General features: G+C 42.9%; 1 protein-coding gene across 3 annotated transcripts; it reads left to right on the top strand.

Moving 5' to 3' along the window:
- The first annotated feature begins 8,427 nt into the window (after nt 1-8,427).
- Nucleotides 8,428-19,937, top strand: LOC117049051 (aurora kinase B-A-like). 3 transcript variants are annotated; one of them, XM_033153647.1, is made up of 9 exons: nt 8,428-8,531; nt 9,737-9,806; nt 10,460-10,535; nt 13,889-13,958; nt 14,494-14,685; nt 15,561-15,699; nt 17,423-17,571; nt 17,809-17,983; nt 19,631-19,937. In XM_033153647.1, the coding sequence occupies exons 3-9, from the start codon at nt 10,460-10,462 to the stop codon at nt 19,802-19,804; spliced, it is 975 nt and encodes a 324-aa protein (XP_033009538.1). In that variant the 5' UTR covers nt 8,428-8,531; nt 9,737-9,806; the 3' UTR covers nt 19,805-19,937. The 3 variants fall into 3 exon arrangements, with proteins under 3 accessions (XP_033009538.1, XP_033009537.1, XP_033009539.1); XM_033153646.1 differs by lacking the exon at nt 8,428-8,531 and adding an exon at nt 8,840-8,907; XM_033153648.1 differs by lacking the exons at nt 8,428-8,531; nt 9,737-9,806; nt 13,889-13,958 and having other exon boundaries at nt 10,461-10,535.
- Nucleotides 19,938-24,012: the final 4,075 nt, after the last annotated feature.

The following is a 24,012-nucleotide window of genomic DNA, read 5'->3' as shown; positions in this document are numbered from 1 at the left end:
TAAGATTTCCATTCTTCCCTTCATTGTAGGCAGTCTCTGGACAGAGTCACATTCAGATTATAAAAACAATAAAACCATTGTTTATTGATCTAAAACATCTTAACAGAAATGGGCTGTGATTTCAGCATTGCATATAGAATAGGGACGCAATAGTTGTGGAGCTCTCTCTTTTGCAGTTTTTGAGCTATTTTTAAGGAAATTCGGCAAAATCTAGACTTTTGACATGGATTTTCCCAGACGTATGGTGACTCTAATATAGAAGGTCCCCAAGTCAACACTCAGAAGCATTTCCAGGTAGGGCTGGAAGAGACTCTGTCTGAACCCTGAAGAGCCCCCACCAGACAGCAAAGACTGGCATTTACTGTATATGATACAGCATATACACAGCAGCTTACTATTTTCTATATATCTAAAATCCACTCTTTTCTAACTTATGCATAATAAGGCAAGCATTTGAAACTCATTATGAATCTTATCTTACACAAACACAGAGACACACTGCATCCTGCCTATGAGGCTCTGTATTCAATCCCTGGCATTTACAGGTACGGAATCACTAGTATATGCATGAGCAACCTGCAGCAATTAGGGCATGTCATTTTAGGAGATGAAACTAATTTTTTTACAAATTTCTTCAGTGAGGGGACTTAAAAATATGTTTTTGGGTGTGAGGAATACAAGTCTATTATTTTTGTGATTGGACAACATTTAGTTTGGTAAGGCTACGATTGAAAACAAAACACAAACTGCTTTCAGAAAACCAAAAAAATTAAATTTTACCATTTGAAAATGTCAGCTGGTGCTAAACAACAACAATAATAAGTGACATAACTGGAAATATTTGGCAATAATTTTTAATGATTTCTCTTTTTTTGCCATAATCATTTTTATTAGTTTTACAAACATACAATATATTTTACAATTTATTACATATTATCTTTTAATATTTTGGCTTCCGTTAGCCAGGACTTCCCTCAATCCTTCCATATGGTTTCCAAAATTATTCCCTTTTTGTTTTTATATTTCTTCCATATATCATTGCTTTAATATTCATATCTAACATAATCATTACTTATTTCATCTAACAAAAATATTTATTCTTTACTACAAAGCCTCTTGCATTCCTATTAACGTATTCAATTGTGTTTTTTCCTTCAAATAATTTACAAAATTTTCCCAGTCTCCAATGAATTTCTGATCTCGCTGTTCCCGAACTCTCCCTGTCATTTTGTCTAACTCCGCATATTCCAATACCTTCAAATGTTTAATGATTTCTTTGCAATTTTACACACATTTACTTACCAAGCAAACTAAGTTATATTTAACCAAAATTTCTTTTGAATCCCCAAATCATGCTATAAATTTTCAGCACGCCTCATCTTTGGAAATTGAAATTTCAAAATTTAACATGCCCTACACGGCATCAATGTCACAACAGCCAATGGCACAGGCAGTAAGTGCTAATGACATTGCTGGGAGAGGGTTGGACAAAACGACCCTTCAGATTCCTTCCAACTCTACACTTCTAGGATTTGATGAAGCAGGCCACCAACCAAAATTCTAGTAGCAGGGAAGAGCCTTTGTTGTTTGAGGCTTGGTGTCATTCATATTCCTACATGGTCCATTAGTACTGTTTTGTGTAGCGCCCCCCCTCCCCCTTCTCCAAACAGTGAGAACGTTGGGTTTGGTCACTGGAGGTTTTTTGTGACTGTGTACAATCTGAGTTTTAGGGGACCCAGGTGGCGCTGTGGGTTAAACCACATAGTCTAGGGCTTGCTGATCAGAAGGTTGGTGGTTCGAATCCCTGCCACGGGGTGAGCTCCCGTTCTTTGGTCCCAGCTCCTGCCCACCTAGCAGTTCGAAAGCACATCAAAGTGCAAGTAGATAAATAGGTACCGCTCCGGCGGGAAGGTAAACGGCGTTTCCGTGTGCTGCTCTGGTTCGCCAGAAGCGGCTTAGTCATGCTGGCCACATGACCCGGAAGCTGTCTGCGGACAAATGCCGGCTCCCTCGGCCTATAGAGCGAGATGAGCGCCGCAACCCCAGAGTCGGACACGACTGGACCTGATGGTCAGGGGTCCCTTTACCTTTACCTAAAATCTGAGTTTATCGCAGAGGTGGAGGCACACAGCATTGGTGCTCCAGGAGACAAATGAAGCCGCTGTTCCCAGTCTGCTAAGGACCCCTGCAGAGCCCAAAAACAAACTCTCTGTGTCTGCGTCTCTCAGTCTGCCTCAGACTGCCGGTCTTCCTTTTCACCCACAGACAGCCTGATGACATCAGCCCCCAGTGGAGGGATGGCAAGTCTTGATTCCCAAAAGGCTCTCTCCTTCCAAAAGAGTTTCCTAATATGGCTAGTTCCCATAGCAACATATTGCCTGTACTGTAGTGTACTTGGATAACTACTTAACTCCATAACAGCCCTCTTTGCCTAACGAAAGATATGCTGGACCAGGCCTGTCCATTTCGAGCCCATTACCCTTCTCCTGCCCTTAAAATAGAAAAACATAATTCACGTTCTCCTTGGCTGCTGCTCTCTAGTGGGTGTCTAGCTGCCTCCCTAGTCCTCGCTATTATTTTCTTGTTGTGCACCAGAATAAAGATAATCTCAGCTTCCAGGAACAGGATGGGAGAAGACACGGTACCTCTTGCCTTCCTTTTTCTAACGTGGGCTGCAACAGTGCGAACTCAGCAGTTGCCAGCAGATCAGACGCTGCCCTTGGCATAGCGGACACGTTCTGACAGCCACTTCAAACAGCAGGCTGGCACCTCTGTCCGTGAGTGGCTCTATTCCCCAGCCAAAGCCACAGCCAGCTGTTTCTATTAGGTTCCACTCAAATAAAAGAGCAACTTCTGTACAGATCGTTGGCAGCATGGAATGTGCATGCAGCTCATAACAGCAGCACAGGAACTAAATGAAGAACTCTGCCTGTCCATGTTGATGCAGACCTAACTGAACACAATAACCTCCATACGCCACTCAAGTATGATCCAAAAATTGCACCAAAAATGCTTGTGAGTTTTCTCACATCTTCTTCACATTCCTTCTGCTGCAAGGATATCTCACTTGTCTGCACTTGTCTGGCATGAAGTTGCATAGAGCAGGTTATCTTGAACCTCTTCAAGAACCAGGACCTACTTTTAACCAAAACCTGCATTTTGGGGGACCCATTTCTTAATATTTTGCCATATTTTTGCATGGTGGTCATGCTCCTGTTGTGACCCAGCTTGTATCAGGCTGCAGGCCACTAGTGGGTCTTGACCCACCAGATGAAGACCAGTGACATACAGCCACCCAAGGGCCCCTCCAGATATCCTTTTTATTGTGCATACATTGTGTTCTGTACTCATGATGGTATCAAGGCAGTTGTACACAATCCTGTTTTCAATATAGTTGGCAGCTTCTACAGAAGTTTCATGGCAGACATACTATTTTGTTTCTAATCAGTGTCCAACCAGTTACTTCCTGTTGAAATTTTGCTATTTTTCATGCCACAAAAGTTCTAGCTTTTTTAAAAAAAAAAAAAAAAACCTGCTTTTGTTGCTTATAGAAGCATAGAATTAGAGAGTTGAAGAGGACCATGTTGGTCATCTCGTCCAACCCACTGCACTGCAGGAATCTTGCCCACAACCATATTATTATTATTACTATTATTATTATTACTATTATTATTATTATTATTATTTGCCATATTTCAAACAGTGAAAATCCGGGCAGAAAAGTTATTGAGCTTTTCTTTTGGGGGCAAAGTTGTTGAGCTTTTTGATTTTGGGGGCCAAATACCTTTTTTAGTATTGCCCCCACCCAAATGCTGTTTTCCAGCTATTTGTATGGGGAAATGGCACTGCAAATGAGAAGTGCCACAGATATTAAGAAGGCAAGGGATAAGGGGGAAAAGAGGAATAGTTTTAAAATGCCACAATCCCTTACCCAGATTCTATTTTAGGATGCATTCCTATCCCTACACACTTAGTAAGTTCCATTGAACTCAGTAGGATTTGCTTCTGAGCAAATATGCCTAGGATTGCATTGTAAATATCTGAATAATTCAGGGTTTATATTAAATGAAACATTGGGGGAGACATGATAGGATCTCTTGGTTTGTTTAAATTTAAAAGCAGCCATTCTAACAGCCCTACTAGAAAAACTAACCAGTAAGCTGAAACTGACACGGGGACAAACAGAAGAAGACACCTTCACCCCGGTATGGTTCCCCTTCATCACACACACAGCCCAACAAGACAATGACAAAAATCTACCAACAGCATACAAATCAATATGGCTAACCTGAGCCAAAACACCCACCAACCCCACTCACACAGGAAACCAAAGATCACCACAGCCAACCACAAATGAACAATCACACCCCACGCCAACCCCGACCTCTCTCATCGCCAAAGAAGCACAAGCGAACAGAGAACCTACACAAACAACGCTGAAACCAAACTCTACTCATATCAAGTAAAAAAGAAACATCGTCACCACGCCCCACCTATCTCCCCATCCCACCCACCTCTCTCCCCCTTTTCTTCCTAATGTCTCAACAACAAAACTGATTTGAAAAAATGTTATATGGAAAAATACGAGAGAGACGTTGCACTACCTTTGTAAATCAAGAAAATCTTTAATAAAAATATTTTTTTTAAAAAAGCAGCCATTCTAGGAGCTTGACACTAAAGGGGCAGTCAGCTTTCCTTGTGTAGTTTCCCCCAAATCCAACCTTCACACACACACACCCTAAAAGCTTGCTATTTGTCCTACAGGACCAAAGCATGCAAGTACTCTGAATTAGTCCTAAAAATGAAAGCCCTTTATTTAAAAACAAAAATAAAAAAGCAAATGAAATAGCAGAGGTGGAAATTAGGTGGTTCCCAAAAGGATTTCCCATGAAAGAGAAAAACCATATCTCTCTCCCCCCCACCCTGCATTTGACAATGTTTTTGTGTACTTTTACTTTTAAGGGTATGTAGGATTTGTCGGGACACCAAAGCCTGTTTCGATCTAGAGCACCGTAAGATACTGGCATTAGCCAATAGCTGTTTTATAACTGTTATAAAACCATTCACAGCCAACAACGTTACAAAACGAGTTGGCTAAGACTGAAGAGTCATTCTGGGCAGAATGTGGTATGATAGTTGATAAACAGCTATAAATAATGGCAAGCCACTAGTTATCAGTCCAACAGTGGCTTTCCACAATTAATTATGTCCATCCTGCGCCATTCACAGCACTGTTCTGCCCCCTGGTGGAGAACACTCCATGAGGCCACATTCAAATTAAGCCATAAATTAACACAGGATGGATACAGTTTTAGCTGAAACCCTTTTGAAAGGTGATTACATATACAGTGCGTACCCGTTCCACATTTGCCCTTGAAAAACAAGACTCGCACTTTTTTCTTCTAGCATTTCAAAAACCTACAAAAGCTGTTTGATCAGAATCAACAGAGGGCATAAAGAATTCGTGCTGTCTCAAACCACGTTCAGCTCTTTAAAACGATTTTCTAACTGCAAGCCTGAGAAATCACATACTGGAATGCAGCTCTAGACTACATGTGCTGCCGTGGCCCTGAAATTGATTACTCTTACAAGTGAGTCCCATAGAGTTTCTCTAGTAAGCTTATTCACAACTGCTTCCTTGCCTCCAGGGCCTGCCCAATACATTTTGGTGCCTGAGGCGAACCACAAAACCCACACCCAACATGCGACCTGAATAGGACATTTTCCATGTTTGTATAGCACCAAACACTCACCAGCTCCCAGCAGGGCCAGTGGTCAGGGATGACTTGACTCTGTAGAGTCAGTGTTGTGTAGTATTTAGACTAGGGCCTGGGAGACTAGAGTTCAAATCCCCACTCAGCCATGATGTTCATTGGGTGAACTTGGGCAAGTTACTTTCTTTCTTTTTCTTTCTTTCTCTCCCCCCCCCTTTCCTCTCTCTCTCTCTCTCTCTCTCTCACACACACACACACACACATACACACACTTTGCCTAAACCTACCTCACAGGATTGTTGTGGGAATTAAATTATGAGGGGCAGAACCCATGCACACCACCTTGAGCTCCATGGATTAAAGGGGGGGTACATAAATGCAATAGATCCATTGTAGCCCTGCAATATTTGAAATATGAAGTCAAGCGGAGGAGGTGACCAAGGCAAAAATCAAGGAAGCGGGTGATGGTGGGAAGCAGAAGGAAGGCGAGAAAGTGAGAGGATGGGCATGCAGAGGAGGAGGTGGCAAGGCAGAAGAGGAAGCTGCTGCCCCACTTGGACTTCATAAGGCAGGGTTGTCGTAGGCTCTGTGTGAAGCTGTGGCAGAAGTGGGGCAGTAGCTTGCTGCTCTGCTACAGTCCTGCTGCTCTCTGGGAGCTTGGCGAATAGGCTTGCTGCTGTCATGGCACCTTGAGAAGAAGGAAGGGAAGCAACCCGCTATTCAAAGCAACCCGCCATTCAAAGCAGCATTGGGACAGCAGCTTCCTTTTCTTCCTCGGTGCCACTTCTCTCAGGTACCGCCTGTCTGAGGCAGCTGCCGGCTCTGCTTGTCTCTTTTCTCTTGAACTGGAGGTCACAGTGACACCTCACCTGGTTATAAACTGCTTAGCAATCTTTGTTGGGTTCCTCTTTTATGTCCTTTTAAAACAAATAAAGAATTCATGAGTGAATGAATTGGTTGCCAACTTCACTGTCCCTGCTCCGCTGCCTTTAAGAACAACTTGACACACACAAATTTAGCAGATGAAGATCTTCCTGTTTCGGAGGAAGCTCCAGCTGCTTGCGTACTTTCTGTTTGTCAGGCTTTTGTTAAAGGTACAGTAGCAGGACCTGTTAAATCAATTGATAGCCCTAAGCCTGGTGGAAACTCAAACCGTTTAGCCTTAGAAGCCTTGGCACAGGAGCAGGGCGGGGGGGGGGAGAGTGGCAAATGTATTAATATCAGATCAAAGATTAGAGCCACATCTGTACACCACCAACATTTTATAGAAAAACAGTATGCCTTTTAGCTCTGCTGTGTTCATCATTCATGAATTTGCCTTTTCCATACCCTCCAACATTTCTCCAATAAAAATAGGATGGCCCATTCCATAATGATAATTTTACTAATTATACTCCACACATCTTACTGGGTGGCCCCAGCCACTCTAGGCAGCTTCCAACATATGTAAAACCATAATAAAATAGTAAACATTTTTTTTAAAACTTCCCTATACAGGATTGCCTTCAGATGGCTTAGGGGTTGGGTAACTCCATACCCTCCAACATTTCTCCAATGAAAATAGGGACATCCTAAGGAAAAGTGGGACATTCTGGGATCAAATCAGAAACTGAGATGGCTTCTCTAAATCAGAGACATCTCTGGAACATAGGGACAGTTGGAGGATTTGCTTTTCACATCTGTTCCATCCCATGCTAACTGATCTAATGAACCCTCTCAATTGTCCTCTGCAGAACTGTATAAAAAAAAAGGTAAAGGACCCCTGACAGTGAAGTCCAGTCGCGAACAACACTGGGGTTGCGGTGCTCATCTCACTTTACTGGAAGAAGGAGCTGATGTTTGTCCGCAGACAGTTTTTCCGGGTCATGTGGCCAGCATGACTAAGCCGCTTCTGGCAAAACCAGAGCAGCACACAGAAACACCGTTTACCTTCCCGCCGGAGCAGTACCTATTTATCTACTTGCAATTTGACGTGCTTTCGAACAGCTAGGTTGGCAGGAGCTGGGACCAAGCTGGGATTCGAACTGCCGACCTTCTGATCGGCAAACCCTAGGCTCAGTGGTTTAGACCCCAGCGCCACCCGCGTCCCTGCAGAACTGTATAACAAGCAGCAAATTTGCATGTTCACCACTCACCCAGATGGACCTTTTTTAAAAAAAAAATGCTTTCAAGAACAAGGTTTGCGATGAGTCAGCAAGGATGATTAAATGTGAAGGAGGACAGTTTCCCTGTACCTTTAAAAGTTGCAGACGGTTGGGAGGAGGGCAGAATTACAGCTGCTGTTGCCCTCCACACCCTTTTATGGCACATAAAAATTATGTCATTTACATAACAAGTGAAATAGGGGTGGGAACCTGTGACCTCTTACTTAACGAAGTCATCACAGTCATGTTTGATTTACAGCCCTGCCAAAGAACATTCCATACTTTGAGGCAGTACCACTGGTAGCTATATTATGAATTTTATTTAAGGCAATATCTGGGCAGCCCCTCCAGATATTGTTGGACTCCAACTTCCCTCTGCCCCAGCCAGGTATGTCCAACAGTCAGACATGATGGGAGCTGTAGCTTACCCATCCCTGTATCAAAGGTATTGGAGCCTTGAAACCCTTTGCACCTAGTTGTTCAACTCCCAGAAACTGTGTGACTTTAAGAATTCATCTTGGCTCCAGTCTTTGCACCTGAATCCATTTCCAGTGCAGAAAGGCCTGAGCTCATAGGACAGTGACTCTAGAAAAAGCCTGCGCTAAGGCTGCTACTGAAATCCTGCTTTTTTCTGGAGTTGCGAAGAACTCTGCAAATTGGTTTGGTCTATTAGGTAATGAACTGTGAATATAGGTGTTGCGAGGGTGGTGGAGGGTGCTATGCCAAGTAACCTAGCTCTGTAGATTTTAAGAGAACAAGTACTTTCTGAAGGATGTTAATTTAAACATATTTGAATGCTTTCTGCATGATACATTTTGAAAAGTTTTTGGTGCTGATATTTGCTTGTTTTATGTGATGGGCTTTCAATTGCCTGGGATTAGACATCATTGCAGTTGAACCAGTTCCCATTCAACAAGGAGGGTATATAAACTGTTAGGGGTATTAACCAGATTCTCACTCCGCATCCTGCCTCAGCTGATTTAAATAAGAAGGTAAATCAGTGGATTCCTGTTCCATACAACAATGGTATGCATTTCTACTCCATACAGGTATAGGTACCTGGTGCCTTCCTTTGTGGCAATTCCCAGAGTGGTAGCAGTGTTGATGTAATGCAGCAAAAATATAAAGTGTTGTGGGAATGGCGGTAGCTCAGTGCTAGAACAACTGCTTTGAATGTAAAAGGTCTGAGAGTCCTAGGCAGAGGCACCAGCTTCTCCAGAGGATTGAGAGGGCCCAACGCAATATTGCATGGAGCTGGAGGCAGAGCTGAACATCCTCTGAAAACTGAGAGGGGCTGGCCCCCTCAAAAAGTACTGGGGGGGGGGCAAAACTGCTTCAGTCACTAGGAGTCAACACCTTTTCTCCCAAACATCTCCAAGGTAGCACTGGGAAGGACTTCCACCTGAAACCCTGCAGAGACACTGCTGGTCAGTGTAGACTGGGTCTGGGCAATCTCAGGCATTTGGGATGTATGGCCACCCCCCCCAATGCTCCCATCTGACGCATATCTCTGATCTCAGGTGTAGGACAGGTAAAGGTGTGGCTCAGATGAACAAGTGGCAGCCTTAGAGTGAACTTCTGATTGTGTCTCTGCAAGCAGGAATAGGAACTGGAATTGGCAGCTAATCCCTGCCCAAAGTGGGGCTTCCTTTTAGTAGGAATCATGGTAGCGGGGCATGAATCAAAGCCAGGACTACAAAGGAAGATTTTGGAATGCATTTAGAGGCTGCTCCGTTTTTCTTTTAAAGCTGAATCACCTAATGTCATGTGACATGACATCAGGTGATTCAAAAACGGTCCTCAAAAATGTGTGTGATAATAAATTAGCAAGGCTTTATTGTAAGATGCCACAATACTTTTTACTTTTTCCTGGTGTAGCTCCTTCTTCCTGCATTGGAAGCCCAGCATAGCCTGCTGTGACAGTCAAAGCTCCGCTCAGGAAGAAATTGTAAGTTTTTGCTCTTTGTGTCTCAGGTTCTGAGGTGTATCGGACCTTGCCCAAGTACCAAACTTCCAACATACAGTCATACCTTTGGTTGCGTTCGCTACGGGATTTCAATGCGCCGAACCCGGAAGTACCGGAATGGGTTACTTCTGGGTTTTGGCATGCGCAGAAGCACGGAATTGCACTGCACACATGCGCAGATACGGCGCTACAAGTTGCGGTCTGTTCATGTTGCGAACGGGCCTCCGGAACGGATCCTGTTCGCAACCAGAGGTACCACTGTATAGCAACCCAAATTCCAGACAAGTTGGTGCAGGGGCATCCCTACCATTTGGCAAACTGAGACAGTCCTCCCAAGCAGCAAATGCTGGGAGCAGGCAGAGGAAGCCCCCTGGGTATTCCTGTCTGGAGAACAGAGCTGTCTGTATGCTACGCAGCCTGCTATCCATACCCAAACCATCCAGTTGCCTCGAGTGCAGTGGATTATACTATCCTGTAATTAGTGCTAAAGTAAAAGTCAATGGCCCCTGGAGAAGGTGTCTACGAAGAGCCCTGCTGGATCAAGCCAAAGTCCTATCCAGTCCAGCATCCTGTTTTCATAGGCAACCAGGTAATCTCTTGGTTCATCCCTTTATGCTTTTATTCCTAAGCCAAAGATGGCCAGCTCAGCGGTACAGCAGACGCCTGTAAGAAAACAACTCAACAAAGACAAAGGAAGATTGGAGCCAAAAGGTACGTTGCCTGCTGTTTTATATTGTATGCTGTTCTGCATCCCATTCAGTTTTGACAGAGCTGTAGCTGGGTATCCTGGTAAGCTCTCTGGGCTGGCCTGAGATATTTTGCTGTCAGAAGTGGAATAACAAATGGAACCTTCCACCAACCAGTTGTACGCCAGAAGAGGGAGATGTCCTTATCGTGAGAGGCTTTCTGTTTTTTCCATCTTAGCAGAAGTTTATGCTTCTGTCTGAGGGAAACATATTCATTAATTAAGAGGGGTAAATTAGAGTTCCTATATTTACAGTAAACTCTCTTCAGCTGGCTTTTAGCTTGCTTGCACTCTTTGTCAAACCAGCTGGGAGATTCCATTGATCTTGAATAGCCTTTAAGTTATCTGTATGAAGAAGGTGGGTCAGGGCTAGATTGAGTACTTAATACTATTGCCTACAGTCACACCTAAATTTGCATTACAGATTGAGATTTTGTGGAAGAATTGTTAAATACTGGGCCTACTAGTACCATTGTTAGAGGTAAATGATCACTTTCAATATTATGCCCACCTCAAACTACATGACAAACTAATATGCAAATTGTGAGGTCACAATATAATCTATCACACTGCTTCCATGCTTTGTAAAGTGGGTATATTCCCCGGGCCAATCTCCCTCTATCAAGCCATTTAATATTAGCAAGTCCCTCCGCCTCACAACTTAAGCTAAACAAAGCTCTGAATAATTACATCTATGATCTTTAGACAGACAGGAAGTACCTCTGGCAAAGTAAATATCTGGTTCCAGAATCTGATTGTAATGGGTGTACAAATTTACACTGTTGACTCCCATGCATGCATTAAAATACCCTGCAATGATAAACACTGCAGTAGGACATAGGGATTCGAGGGATTGTATACAATTTTCTAGTTCTGTCCAGATAGCATTTACAGTAGTTTTGCTGTTGTTGTTGTTGTTGACAAGGTGGTATGTAGACATTAATCGGCAATAAACATACTTTCAGAACTATAACCAAGACAGCAGTTGCAAACGGGTTGCATGGAATCATGGCTGCTGTAGTTGCATTCAACTTTGTGGAGATGAAACATGTTAGACCCCCACTAGCCCTACCACCTTTCGTTGGGGGAGTGGCTATCAATGAGTGACATTTGTATCCGTTAAGCAATATGGAGACATCATGCCATGTTTTTTTGTAGCAGAAGCAATCAGTTGCATCAATGTCATGGCTGAAAAAGTTATTTCAGCACTTTGCAGCAGAGAATCCCATAAATGTATCTCATTGGGGGCACAATAAACGAAATAATGAGCAATTTGCCTTTTCATGATACTCAAAATAAGCTTCCTGAGGTAACTGCCTCATTCTGCCTGAGCTTCCTCCACCTTATGATGCAACTTCCACCTCTCATCCCAATAGGCCCCAGACTTAGTAGGAAAAGATGGCTTCCTTTGTGCTTCATGGGCAAGGGGCAAGATGAATTAGTTACTCCTTTCTTGAGGAACGTGTGGGAAATTTTAGGTCCACTCTTGCGTTTCTTGGCTCTGTTCCTCTTCTTCTGCTTCCTAATGTCTTTAGGATATCTTTCTGCTGTCCTGTTTCCCAAGCGCATGGAATCTGCTCCCACAAGAGGCTGTGATGGCCAGCAACTTGGATAGCATTAACAAAGGAAAAGACAAATTCAGGGAGGATAAGGCAATCAATGGCTCCTAACTCTGATGACTATGTTCAATCTCCACTATTGGAGGCAGTAAGCTTCTGAATTCCAGTTGCTGGAAACTGCAGGAAGGGAGAGTACTGTTGCCCTCAGGTCCTGCTTGCAGGCTTCCTATAACAAGATGCTGAAATAGATGGCCTCATCCAGCACTCTTACCTCCTTGTGTTCTTAGTGCTGCACTTACTAGTTCTTTCCAGAACTGGAGATCTTTTTTTCTGTCTTGATTGCTTTTATAATTCTCTAATTCTCTCCTCCTTTAGTACAAAATTATGTGCTAGTACACTGATTTCCTTATTGCTCCCTTCTCTCTTAAGCTGTGTTTTACGATAGCAATCCTGTAAGCAGAGGAACGACGTTATACCTTCCAGCATATTAACAGTAATGTTTGGTTTGTAATGCTTTTGCAAAACCACTGCAGTGCAATTTAGTGTTTCCTCGAGAGGCTTAAATCACCTTGGAGCCTCTTGCACTGTTTGTGGAGAAGAAACATTTGTAATTTAGATTTTTGCATTCGCTTGATAAAGCTAATTGAAACAAGAACTCCTTAGCTGCTTATGTAGAAAAACACCATGAAAAGATATGCTGAGTGTGAAGCAGCAAACATGGGCAACCTGGATTGCATTTATAAAGCTATGTCAGTGTGTGTGTGTGTGTGTGTGTGTGTGTGTGTGTGTGTGTTTATTGTAGGCAGAGCAACTACAAGTGGTAGTCATGGAAGGGGTGGAGATCGCCACACCTTTCAGCTGATAATTTCAAACAGTAAAAACAACAGACAGTCACGGTAACTGTACCTCAGATAAAATACAAAACCGTGTATATCACTGGAAGAATTGTATTAATATGAAGCTAAACTGACAATATCATCATACAAAAAGCATTCATAGATATTTCCATATAATGTTCAGTATAATGTTAAAGGATGGGCCCACGCGTCTGATAGACATTTGCAATACCATCTTTAACATTATACTGAACATTATATGGCACTTTGTATTTTGCACTTTGTAGATTGCACTTTGTACCAGCACTTTGATGATTTAAAGCATATATAGGCTTTGCCTCTGAGGGAATATCTATGAATGCTTTTTGTATGACGATATTGTCAGTTTAGCTTCATGATAATTTCAAACATGCTTGTTTTCTTCTTAGTGACTGATTTTGTGTATTTCTGTTTGTAGTTATACAGAGCTTTCAGTATGATAGCGAGTTACATAAACAAGTTTGCCCCCCTCCCAAATGGAGGAAAATAATTCTTAAATTATGCTAGTTAAGGACCAACAAATGCAGTTCAATTACATAGTTTGAACAGCTTTTGAAAAAGTACTTGTTAAGTATTCAGTGGACCCTCTAGTTACATACCGCTCTGGATATGTAACTTTTGGGTTACGAACATGGCAAACCAGGAAGTGTATACTTCCGGGTTTAACTGCACGCGCATGCGCGCTCAATCACGCCATGTGCGTGCGCAGAAGTTGCACCTCTGCCTACGGACTTTTTGGGTTGCGGACGGACCCCCGGAATGAATTTAATTCGTATCCAGAGGGTCCACTGTACAGCAATTCAGTTACATGAAAAGTACTTTAACTAGATCCATAACTACTGCCCATCACATCATGCCTCTAAGTTGGTGCAATTGTTATTGCAGAAGAAAATGGATCTCAAGAAAATGCATCTCAAGCAAATGCCAAACGTGACTCTGGTTCTCTGCTTCCCAGGTAACTATTTGAAAGTGTCTGGTGATGACTATTACACTAGAGGAATCTTCTGCCATGTTGCAGTTAAGAATGGCTTTGATACCAAATTAGAACTTTTTCTGTGGTTATGTACCTTTTGTCAACCTTCGCCTTTCTTCTAGTTTCTTTACAGGTGCAATATATTGATGGATGTTTGTTTAATCTTCTCAGTGGCATATTTTAATCATAATGCCCCTAATCAGTTATAAGAAAACTGCCTTGCATTTACGTGTCAGTCTACTCCAGCACGCCCTGCTTGGACTACCTGTGACACCTCAGCCCAAGTCTTCAGAATTCTTCCCCTTTACATGCTACACACCTGTGCAGATGACGTGAGCATGGTCACTGAGCGCATTGGCCAACCTGCCCCTGAGCACATTCATGTGGGCTCATGATCCTGGAGGGCAGCAGTGCTGCATCAGAGATGGGGATTATCCCGATATTATCATGCCGGTAAAGGAAATGTATGTTTCTCTTGGTTTAGTGATTGATTTTAACTGCCCCCTTTGATTTACAGGAAAATGTGGGGCACCTCAGACTTTGAATTTGGCAAGCCACTTGGCAAGGGGAGATTTGGAGCGGTGTACTTGGCCCGGGAGAAAAAGACTCACTTCATCTTGGCCTTGAAAGTCATTTTCAAATCATTGCTAGAAAAATCTCAGCTAGAGCACCAGCTCAGAAGAGAAATAGAAATCTTAAGTCACCTCAGGTAAAGCAACTGAATGCATAGGCAGCTGCCTCATACAGAGTCAGACCATTGGATAGCCATCTGTCATGGATGCTTTAGCCGAGATTCTTGCATTGCAGAGGGTTGGAGTAGGTGACCCTTGGGGGTCCCTTCCAACTCTGATTGATTCATGCAGTACTATGTCTGTGTTAACTGGCAGCAGCTCTGAAGTTTCAGACAGTAGTCTTTCCTAGCCCCACCTGAAGATGCTAGGCACTGGTCCCCCCCCCCCCCCGTTTTAATGTATCTATGTGGTTTGGTGAGTTGGTTGGTTGTAAGTTGCTTTGTGTTTCCTTGGGCAAGAAAAAGCGGCTAACAAATTTAATTAATTAAATCATCATCATCATAACAGCAACAAGGTAGGGCCTTCTGCATGCAGTGCAGATGCTTACCACTGAGCTAAGGAACCTTGCTATGGTCAAGCATGGTGAGGAACTATAGTCCATCAAGATCTAGAGGGTCACGCGGTCTGCATACCTGCTCTGTGCTAAATCTGTCAAAACTTGGAAAGCCTCAATATCACCTCTGAAACATTATGTAGATGTTATGTAGTCCAAAACATCTGGAGGACACCAGGTTGGTGCATAGGATTGCACCCTTAGTTGCAGCTGCAATCTTATGCCCACCACCTGCCTAAGAGTAAGCCCCACTGAACATAATGGAGATTTGCTTCGAAGGCAGCATGCATTGAGTGATCCAAATTCAACTTGTATCTCAATAGCATCTTCTTCCTGGATGGGGCAATTTGGGAATCTGCTTAGTACATTCATTTGTCTACCTTTCACAGCAGCTTACTCCTTATGTGACCTAAACCACAGGTCCTCTCCTTTTTTCCTTTAAACAAAAAAACTGCCTAGACACCCAAATATCTTAAGGATGTATAACTACTTCCATGACCAGACCCGGGTTTTTCTGATGTTGGAATATGCTCCAGGAGGAGAATTGTACAAGGAGCTACAGAAGAAAACACACTTTGATGACATCAGAACAGCCACTGTGAGTACAAATGCAAAGGCTACTGCTCTACGCGAGAAGCTGGCTGGAGATGAAGTAATGCAAAACATAGAACATATGGCTGGTGAGCTTGGAGTAGTCAGTATTTATTGGTGGGGCAGCCTTTCCCGTTTTGCCACCTGGGGATTCAGTCACCTGAGGTGGCTGCTTCTGTCCACCTCATGGGTGAGCCAACCCTGTTTGTTGGCCTAATGTGCCTCAGAGGGTGTAAAGGTAAAAGGACCCCTGACCATTAGGTCCAGTCGTGTCCGACTCTGGGGTTGCGGCGCTTATCTCACGTTACTGGCCGAGGGAGCCGGCATACAGCTGGTCATGTGGCCAGCATGACTAAGCCGCTTCTGGTGAACCAGAGCAGCGCACTGAAACGCCATTTACCTTCCTGCCGGAGTGGTACCTATTTATCTACTTGCACTTTGACATGCTTTCAAACTGCTAGGTGGGCAGGAGCTGGGACCAAGCAACAGGAGCTCACCCCGTCGCGGGGATTCGAACCGCCGACCTTCTGATCAGCAAGCCCTAGGTTCTGTGGTTTAACCCACAGCGCCACCTACGCCTCAGAGGGTGTGCATATTCCTTAAAGAAAGCCTAGTACCAGTAGGTAAATGTATTGTGAGGAGAGCAAAGCCAAGCCCGTGTATGCGTGTCTGTCTGTGTCTTCTGCTGATTTGGTTCTGCAGCTGCAAACCAACATACCATCTATGATGTTGAAGCAGCTTTGACTGGCCCCAAACATTGTGAAATAACCAAGCCATTGCTTGCAGAGATGGAGAGAAGGACATTTGGGCATAAAGGATGGCATAGCCCATTGCACCAGTGCTTAAGGTCCAGCCTGTTAGCATATGGAGTTTTTATGCGACAGTAGAAGTTGCCTTTAGTGAGATAAGAGCATGCCTTTCATTGGAAGGTAATCGGACTGAGACGGAGTATAAAATAGGAGAGCTTATGCTTATTAACAGAAGGACATTCTGGAAAGGAAAGGAATAGTCCTAGCTAACTAACTAGTTGGAGAAACAAAGAAGCCATACTTGCCCCTTTGCTCTCAGAAGATACATCAAGGATGGCCTCATACTCAATGCAAGTGTGAGAAAGAAGTTGTAAACAGGATGCAACCTAAAATGTATCAATCTAAACTGTAAAGCATATGGAGGTTAGCAAAGAGGTTAAAAGTACAGGGATAGTCTGGGAATCTGGAGGTCCTTTTATCTGTTCAAACTCCATACAAACCTCTTTCTGCAAGCTGAATTGCACCCAAACTTCAGACACAGCAGACTTGAAGGTCATCCCCTGTGACCACAGATTTAAGTTTCTTATGTCTTTGTTTCAATTGAGGAAGTGGGCTAAAGAGATTCCTTTTGAGAAGAGGTGCATTGAATTTAATATTTACTTCCAGACCCCATTAGCTGCTCTCCAAATGAAGTTCTAGCCTAAGGATGAGAATCTCCGAAAGCCACATTATCTTGGCTGAGGTTGGAGTCTGCCTACCAGTGGTAGGTGGAGCCAAATCACAAGTGGGTGGGGTCAGAGCATTGCAGGCAATGGTCAAGTACCGTACCTTACGCCACGGGACAAAATATAGCCCTCCAGGCCTCTCTATTTTGCCCTTGTAACTCTCCTGTGCAACACCCTATTCCAGGGATTTTTTTTCTGCTATTGACAGCCAGAATTAATTAATTTTTTTAATTTTATGTGCATCATACATCTACAGTATATGGAAGAAATATCTGATGCTCTGATGTACTGCCATGCTCTGAAAGTGATCCATAGAGATATTAAACCAGAAAACCTCCTGTTAGGATTAAGAGGGGAGCTGAAGTTGGCAGACTTTGGGTGGTCAGTGCATGCTCCATCGCTTAGGTATGTATACATATATATATATATATATATTTAAGAATTCAGTACTGTCAGGAAGATTCATGTGAACAAAAAATTCACCTGCTAAATTACTGTGTATTTGGCAGCCGTGAAAGGCAGAACAGGGTCAGTAAAATTCATGCTTTGATTGGGAGAATGTGTCCTGTTAAAAGTGAACCCATTTTAAACTGGGTTTAAACTGACACTTTAAACTGAACCCATTTAAAAAATAATAATTAGGAGGACAACATTCTGTGGCACTGCAGACTACCTTGCTCCAGAAATGATAGAGGGGAGTCCACACAGTGAGAATGTTGATGTGTGGTGCGTTGGTGTCCTTTGTTACGAGTGTCTTGCAGGATATGCGCCATTTGAAGCACCAACGCAGATGGAGACTTTCAGAAGAATAAAACAGGTATGTTCTTCTGAGCAAAAAGCTTTGAGATTAAATGGAATTTGCAATCTACAATTTTGAAACTTGGGGCCAAATCTTGATGGTTTATTCTTGAGGCTTGAATGGGCACATTTGGTTATAGCATCAAGCTAAAAAGCCATGAGCCAGGGTGGCTAACCCACAATCAAGGTCTGTCCCCACCCTGCCAGATCATGTGGCCTGCCAGCCCCTGATGCTTTTCCTCAAAATCTAGTCAGGAGGTAACAGCCTTTATTATTTAGAGAGCAATTTTTAAAGAGCAAACAGAGTGCTTAATCTCCCGATTAGGAAATAAAAGAGCCCTCTGGCTGACTTTTTAGATAATTTCTTTGATCTCAGATCTTAGTGCCACAGTGCTAATACCAGGGGTCGGCAAGGTTTACCAGCCATGAGCTGGATCACTCCCACGGAGATAGTCTGTGGGCCGGACTGGTGCAGCGCGATGCTGGAAATCGTGCCTGCGCATGTCTGCCGAGCCAGAAATTGCTTCTGCGCATGCCCAGACGCCGAAAATTGCACCTGCACAGAAGCAATTTTCGGCATCTGGACATGCACGGACCTGATTTCCGGTATCTGTGCATGCACAGATGCGATTTCCAGTGCTGCTCGGTGAGTCACCACGCTGCACTGCTTTGGCGCATGGGGGCGGGACTCGCCAAGCAGGTAGCTTGGTTAGGAGGCAGCTCGTGGGCCAGTAAAACAGTCTTCGTGGGCCACATCCAGCCCATGGTCCACACATTGCTGACCCCTGGCTGAGACTGAAAATGAGCCCTCTGCCTGTTCTTTAAAGAGTAAAAGGCAGGGTTTCCTCCTGCCCCCAACGCTGGAGTGGAAAGAGCAAGAAATGTGTGTGTACACCAGAGTTCTGAGAGACTTCGTGTCTGTTGAGTGTGCGTACTGCTTGTTTAGTGAATGCACATGCCTAGCGTGTGGCTGCTGGTACATATACATGACCCGGAATACTCTGTGGACAAATGCCAGCTCCCTCAGCCTGAAAGCGAGATGAGCACTGCAACCCCATAGCCGCCTTTGACTGGACTTAACTGTCCAGGGGTCCTTTACCTTTTTTTTACCTTTTATACCTTGACGATACCCCCCCCCCGACATGAAATATACTCGGAGTCGAGTGTGAATTTCATGCTCTTTATTCAGCTCGTAGTAGCAAAGAATGAATCTTTCCCCAAAATGTCTGCTATATATACATTATTTACACAGTGGGCCTCGCATGATTGGCTGATTCTGGGCTGCTCCTGTAGGCCAATCAGGTCGCTGATTCACTTCCACCTGGAGCTGGATTGGGTGGCTCCTGCAGACCAGACTGCTGCATTCTGGATCCTATTGTTCTAGGATTCAGCTCAGTACATAACAGAGAGGTCGCCCTTTGACGGATGGCTGTTAACATAACCCTATTTCTAGGGGTGCTGAACAAGATACAGACTTGACAATGTCCTTGTCCAACAGTATGAGCATCTTAGGACAAAGCTGATGTGCAGATAGGAAAGCTGCAAGGGGTGGAGAAGCAGATAAACTGGCACTAGGGTAATGCATTCAAGTTGCTTAAAAAAAAAAAGCAGAAGACACAACTAGCTTCATAAGAAAATGTAACTTAAAACATTCTTTTCTTCCCAGGTTAACTTTTCATTCCCCTCTTGGGTGTCAGATGGAGCCAAGGACCTAATATCCAAAGTACTCAACCGTACACCTTCCCGGCGGCTTCCCTTGAAAGAAATAATAGCGCACCCATGGGTTAAGGCCAACTCTAGGAGAATCTTGCCACCTGTCTACAATGAAACAGAAGAGTAAATGCCTGTGTAGATCCAGAAGGCTGTTGATTACTCCACATGTGCATCTGTCTGTTTAGATACATGACTGCAATGGCAGACAGCAGCTGAACCAGAATATCAAGCTTCTGCTTTCCGCTAAACCAGGTGTGAGAAGCCAGCAGATGATGTTGGACTCCATCTCCCATCTTCCCTGTCCATCGGCCATACTGACTTGAGGTGATGGGAGTCTAACAACATCTGGAAAGCCACAAGTTCCTATCCTTCCTAAACCACTCTTTCACAAAGAATTATTGTCACTGCTTAGCTTGTAAATCTGTTAACTGTGGAACTTTTATGAACTGGTGTAATGAGGAAGAAAAAAAGCTAAACTTTGTATAATTTTAAACTTCAAAGAAATAAACACTTGCTAATAAATCTCAATCTAGCGGCAAGATGGAAAGATGGTCCAGAGCTAAATGTTTAAGTATGCAGAGCTTTCTCAGGATCACTGTGTTGAAGAATTGATGTCGAAGCACATACCTTATTGTACTGTGACCAACTTAAATGTTTTAGTATTGAGAAAGATTTCAAGTGCTCCAGAACACTTATGTCAGAATTAGATGTTCAGTTTTCAAGGAAAGGTGGAGGGTTCAGGATATAATGAAAAGGCCAAACATTTGCTTTGCGACAGTCTTAAGATGGAAGATGCAAGGTGTTATGTGTATCTAGTTAGGATAGATTGTGCTAGGTGCAAAATGATTTCAGGTTCTATCAAGGGCTACTGCGATTGGCTACTCTTCCTTTGAAAATACAAAGCCAGCAGTAAATTGGGTATTTACAAAAGTGAGAAGCAAAGAATCAGAAGGAAGAACTATTGGCTCCCTCAACCTAGATGTTTCAGTCATTTTTATTTTGTATGATCACCTTCTCTGGTGGAATAGGACCTAATGCTGGCAGCTTTCTGCTGGGATGGTGTCTGGTCAGGAGGGAAGCTCTAGTGGCACATAGTAGAGATAGTGGGTTGCTCAAGAGGTAGAGACTGATGGAGCAGCAGCGGTAATAGAAACAAGCTCTCAAACCAAGCAGAGCTTAGCTGAGAGCTAGTGATCCAAATGGGGGGCAAATATGGTATGTCATTGGGCTAACTATCCTACTTGGCTTGAGTGCCTACGATTCAAATAATGGAGAAGGCTGTACAGGAAAATTTATCTTCAACGTAGAGCTATCCATACAATTTATATTTAGTGAAAGAGGAGCACATGGAAATTTCAGAAGGAACTCACTGCCAACTTCTTGAAATCAGTTAGTTCCTTATCCTCTTGACTCCTTTGCTGTGCAACTTGCAGCTATAGGATACAAGCCTGTAATCCTCAGTCATTTATTGTTGTGAACATGGATCCTATTTCCTCCCTTTAACAGAGTGCCTCTCCCGGGGGGGGGGCACTTCATCAAGAAACACAAAAAGCAAAGGCAGTTATTTTGATCATAAGTTCTAAAATCAACAGTATGGTTCCACCTTTATTAGATACCAACCAAAATGTCACTAAGTGATGAGAAGGTGTTCAGGGTCTCCAGAATCATCAATGGGCTAGCAAAATGGGGCTGAAGAAAAAAGATGGATAGTGAAGACACCCATCTATGTTGCTCAGAGTCTTAAGATGCTGTATAGCAGGCAGAGGCCTACCTAGGGGTTAGAGAAACTGGACCCCGCTGGTAGCACAGGCCAGAGTGGATGCAAAAATTCCCTGTTACAGTAGGCATTTGAGTCCTTCCAAAACACCTAGAGTGCGCGCACACACACACACGGCTCAGCATTTCAGTGCAAGGGATCCTAGGTACACCTCTGATATGAATGGGAAAATTCAGGCTCTCCAGCCTCAACACCCCATGGTGCCTGGGTGCAGGCTAGAATGGAATGTGTGTAGAAACTAGTGTACTACTCAAAGGTAAAATTTGCATTCACTGATCTGTCCGCTTTTGACTCCTTCCCTATGCACCTCTGGCATGTGACTCTCGGATGATAGTCTGGAAGGACTGCAGCACTTGGTGAAAATGGTGCTCAGTCAGTGCTTTCTGCTAGATGCTAGAAGTGGCCTAGGTCTGCTACCTCTTCCTGAATATCATCTTAAAAACAAATGGTAGTTGGGCTGGCTTAGTTTTTTTAAAAAATTGAAAAACCATATTAGGTCTAATTTATTTCTGTTTTATTTCATAAAATTTATATACTGCTGGATTGTAGAAAAAACCTCAAAGCAGTTTACAAAAAAGATAAAACAATAAGATTATCACTAAAATATTTACTACTGTGGTTTAAAACATACAGAAGGTTAAAACCACAATAGACTAAAACAAATTAAAATGCCTATGAACTTTCTACAAAATAAAGGTATTACCCTAATATAGGTGTTGAAATCTATCTGAAGACTAGGAACAATTCAGACTTCGTGGCTTCAATTTCTTCTACCTTTGCTTGATATCCAGCCTGCTAAGGAGCTCTGTAGAACTCAAAAGGCTTGCTCACTATTGCATGACATTTTTATCTTAATAAAGGCACTGCCCTACTGTGGTTTTTAGAAGTTGGGAAGTTCTGTTCAGACTGCACTCCACTCTCAAGTATGTGAAACATCTGTAGAAGAATGCTGATGACATGCCAAATAACTCACATGAACAATACCACCTGTGAATGCAGCCTTAGACACCAGACTTACAGGTAAAAGCCAAGCAGAACTACACAATGTACCAGATCCAAAGGGCCTGGAAGAGACAATAAATAAGAAATGGAAGGCTTCTTGACCCACTACCTTCAAACCTTTCCCACAGGTAATTCCATAGGGATTGCAATCATAAAAACATATTGTGGACATTTTAAAATTCTTTTCTGAAAACGTCACACTTTCCTGTACAGTACTTGTAGCAACAAGTTGCATGTAAGCACTAAAAAGTACAGGAGAACCTCTACTAACGGCCACCTCTACTTAGGCACTGCCACCAAATGAGCCTGCACACAACGGCACTTCTACCAGCGACCTGGATCGACTTATGGACGGACCTCCAGAACTGATTATGTCCGTAAGTAGAGGTTGCACTGTAATGTTAAATGTTATGTTAAAACCACCTACCCACAAACCGCATTACCTTGGCCTGGACTATTTACCTGTGGTTGCTTAGGGTGCTGCAAAGTTGTGTTCTTCCAATAACCTCCTTTATAGATAACTGATATATTGCAATAAGCCCACAGTATTCCAGGGCTGTCCTGTTCAAGGAAGAGTGCAGAGGATTAACTTAGCAATATTTTGTTGTTGTTGCCCAATATAACTATGCAATCTGGTTTCTGTAAATATTCCAAATAAAAACTGGTTCTTCCTCCCGACAGCCACCTATTTTTATTGTCCAAGCCACCCAGAAGTATTTGAATTCCTCAAAGCAGACTCATTTCAAATAACATTCCAGATGCCAGAGTAATGTCATACCTATTATCGGTAGCTGTTAGTCTGTTGTAGTTCAAACAAGTGCTGCAGTACCTTAAATGCTAATGTTTTTACAGTTAAATCAAAAACCCGTGTTGCAACTTGAATGCTGAATTAAAAAACAAAGTAACACGAGACCACAGGCAAATATTTTGTCGAGAAAACTCATACTACAGCTTCGTGGGAATACTACACTTTATGGTTTAGCAGAGACGTTCCAGACGCATTGTCATGAACTTATATTTTATATACTGCCTACATTCATTTACTATATTATAGCAGTTACATACAAGTTATCTCGACTTTATAAATCACTTATATTCATTTATTACATTATAAAAGTTACGTACGAGTTTTCTCGACAAAATATTTGCCTGTGGTCTCGTGTTGTTTTTTGATTAAATGTTTTTACAGTAGCATAACTACCTGTGCACCAGTTAAAATGGCAAGAGGGTCATTCCACGCCAAATCACCTGATTTTAATACTCAACCATGCTCTCACGACTCAGATTTTCTTCCAAAAAAAATTATGTGTAGAAACCTTATTTTTCAACCAATTTGGCTTATTTCGGTATCAAAATAAACCTAATTGTGGTCTCTTTCAAAATAAGGTATAAAAATGGTATTAAGTGCCACAGAAAAGGGTCACCAACCATTCAAAGTGATTTTTTGTCATTTTATTCTCACTAGGTTTGATAAGCCATAGCGCGCAAACCACAACTAACACATGTATCATACTTTTTTTGTAGAATAGGTTAACCATGTATCTGTTATGTTTTAA

The sequence above is a fragment of the Lacerta agilis genome, chromosome 6, assembly GCF_009819535.1.
Source record: "Lacerta agilis isolate rLacAgi1 chromosome 6, rLacAgi1.pri, whole genome shotgun sequence".
Taxonomy (NCBI): Eukaryota; Metazoa; Chordata; class Lepidosauria; order Squamata; family Lacertidae; genus Lacerta; species Lacerta agilis.
The sequence above is the reverse complement of the archived record's forward strand: the minus strand, read 5'-3'. Positions and strand labels throughout refer to the sequence as shown.

Bases quoted from the DNA above. Each gene is read 5' to 3' on its own strand.
- LOC117049051 (XM_033153646.1), top strand. From the start codon at position 8,882: ATGGTATGCATTTCTACTCCATACAG. The intron at 9,807-10,459 runs GTAAGTTTTTGC...CCTAAGCCAAAG, and splicing joins GCTCCGCTCAGGAAGAAATT to ATGGCCAGCTCAGCGGTACA. The intron at 13,959-14,493 runs GTAACTATTTGA...TTTGATTTACAG, and splicing joins TCTGGTTCTCTGCTTCCCAG to GAAAATGTGGGGCACCTCAG.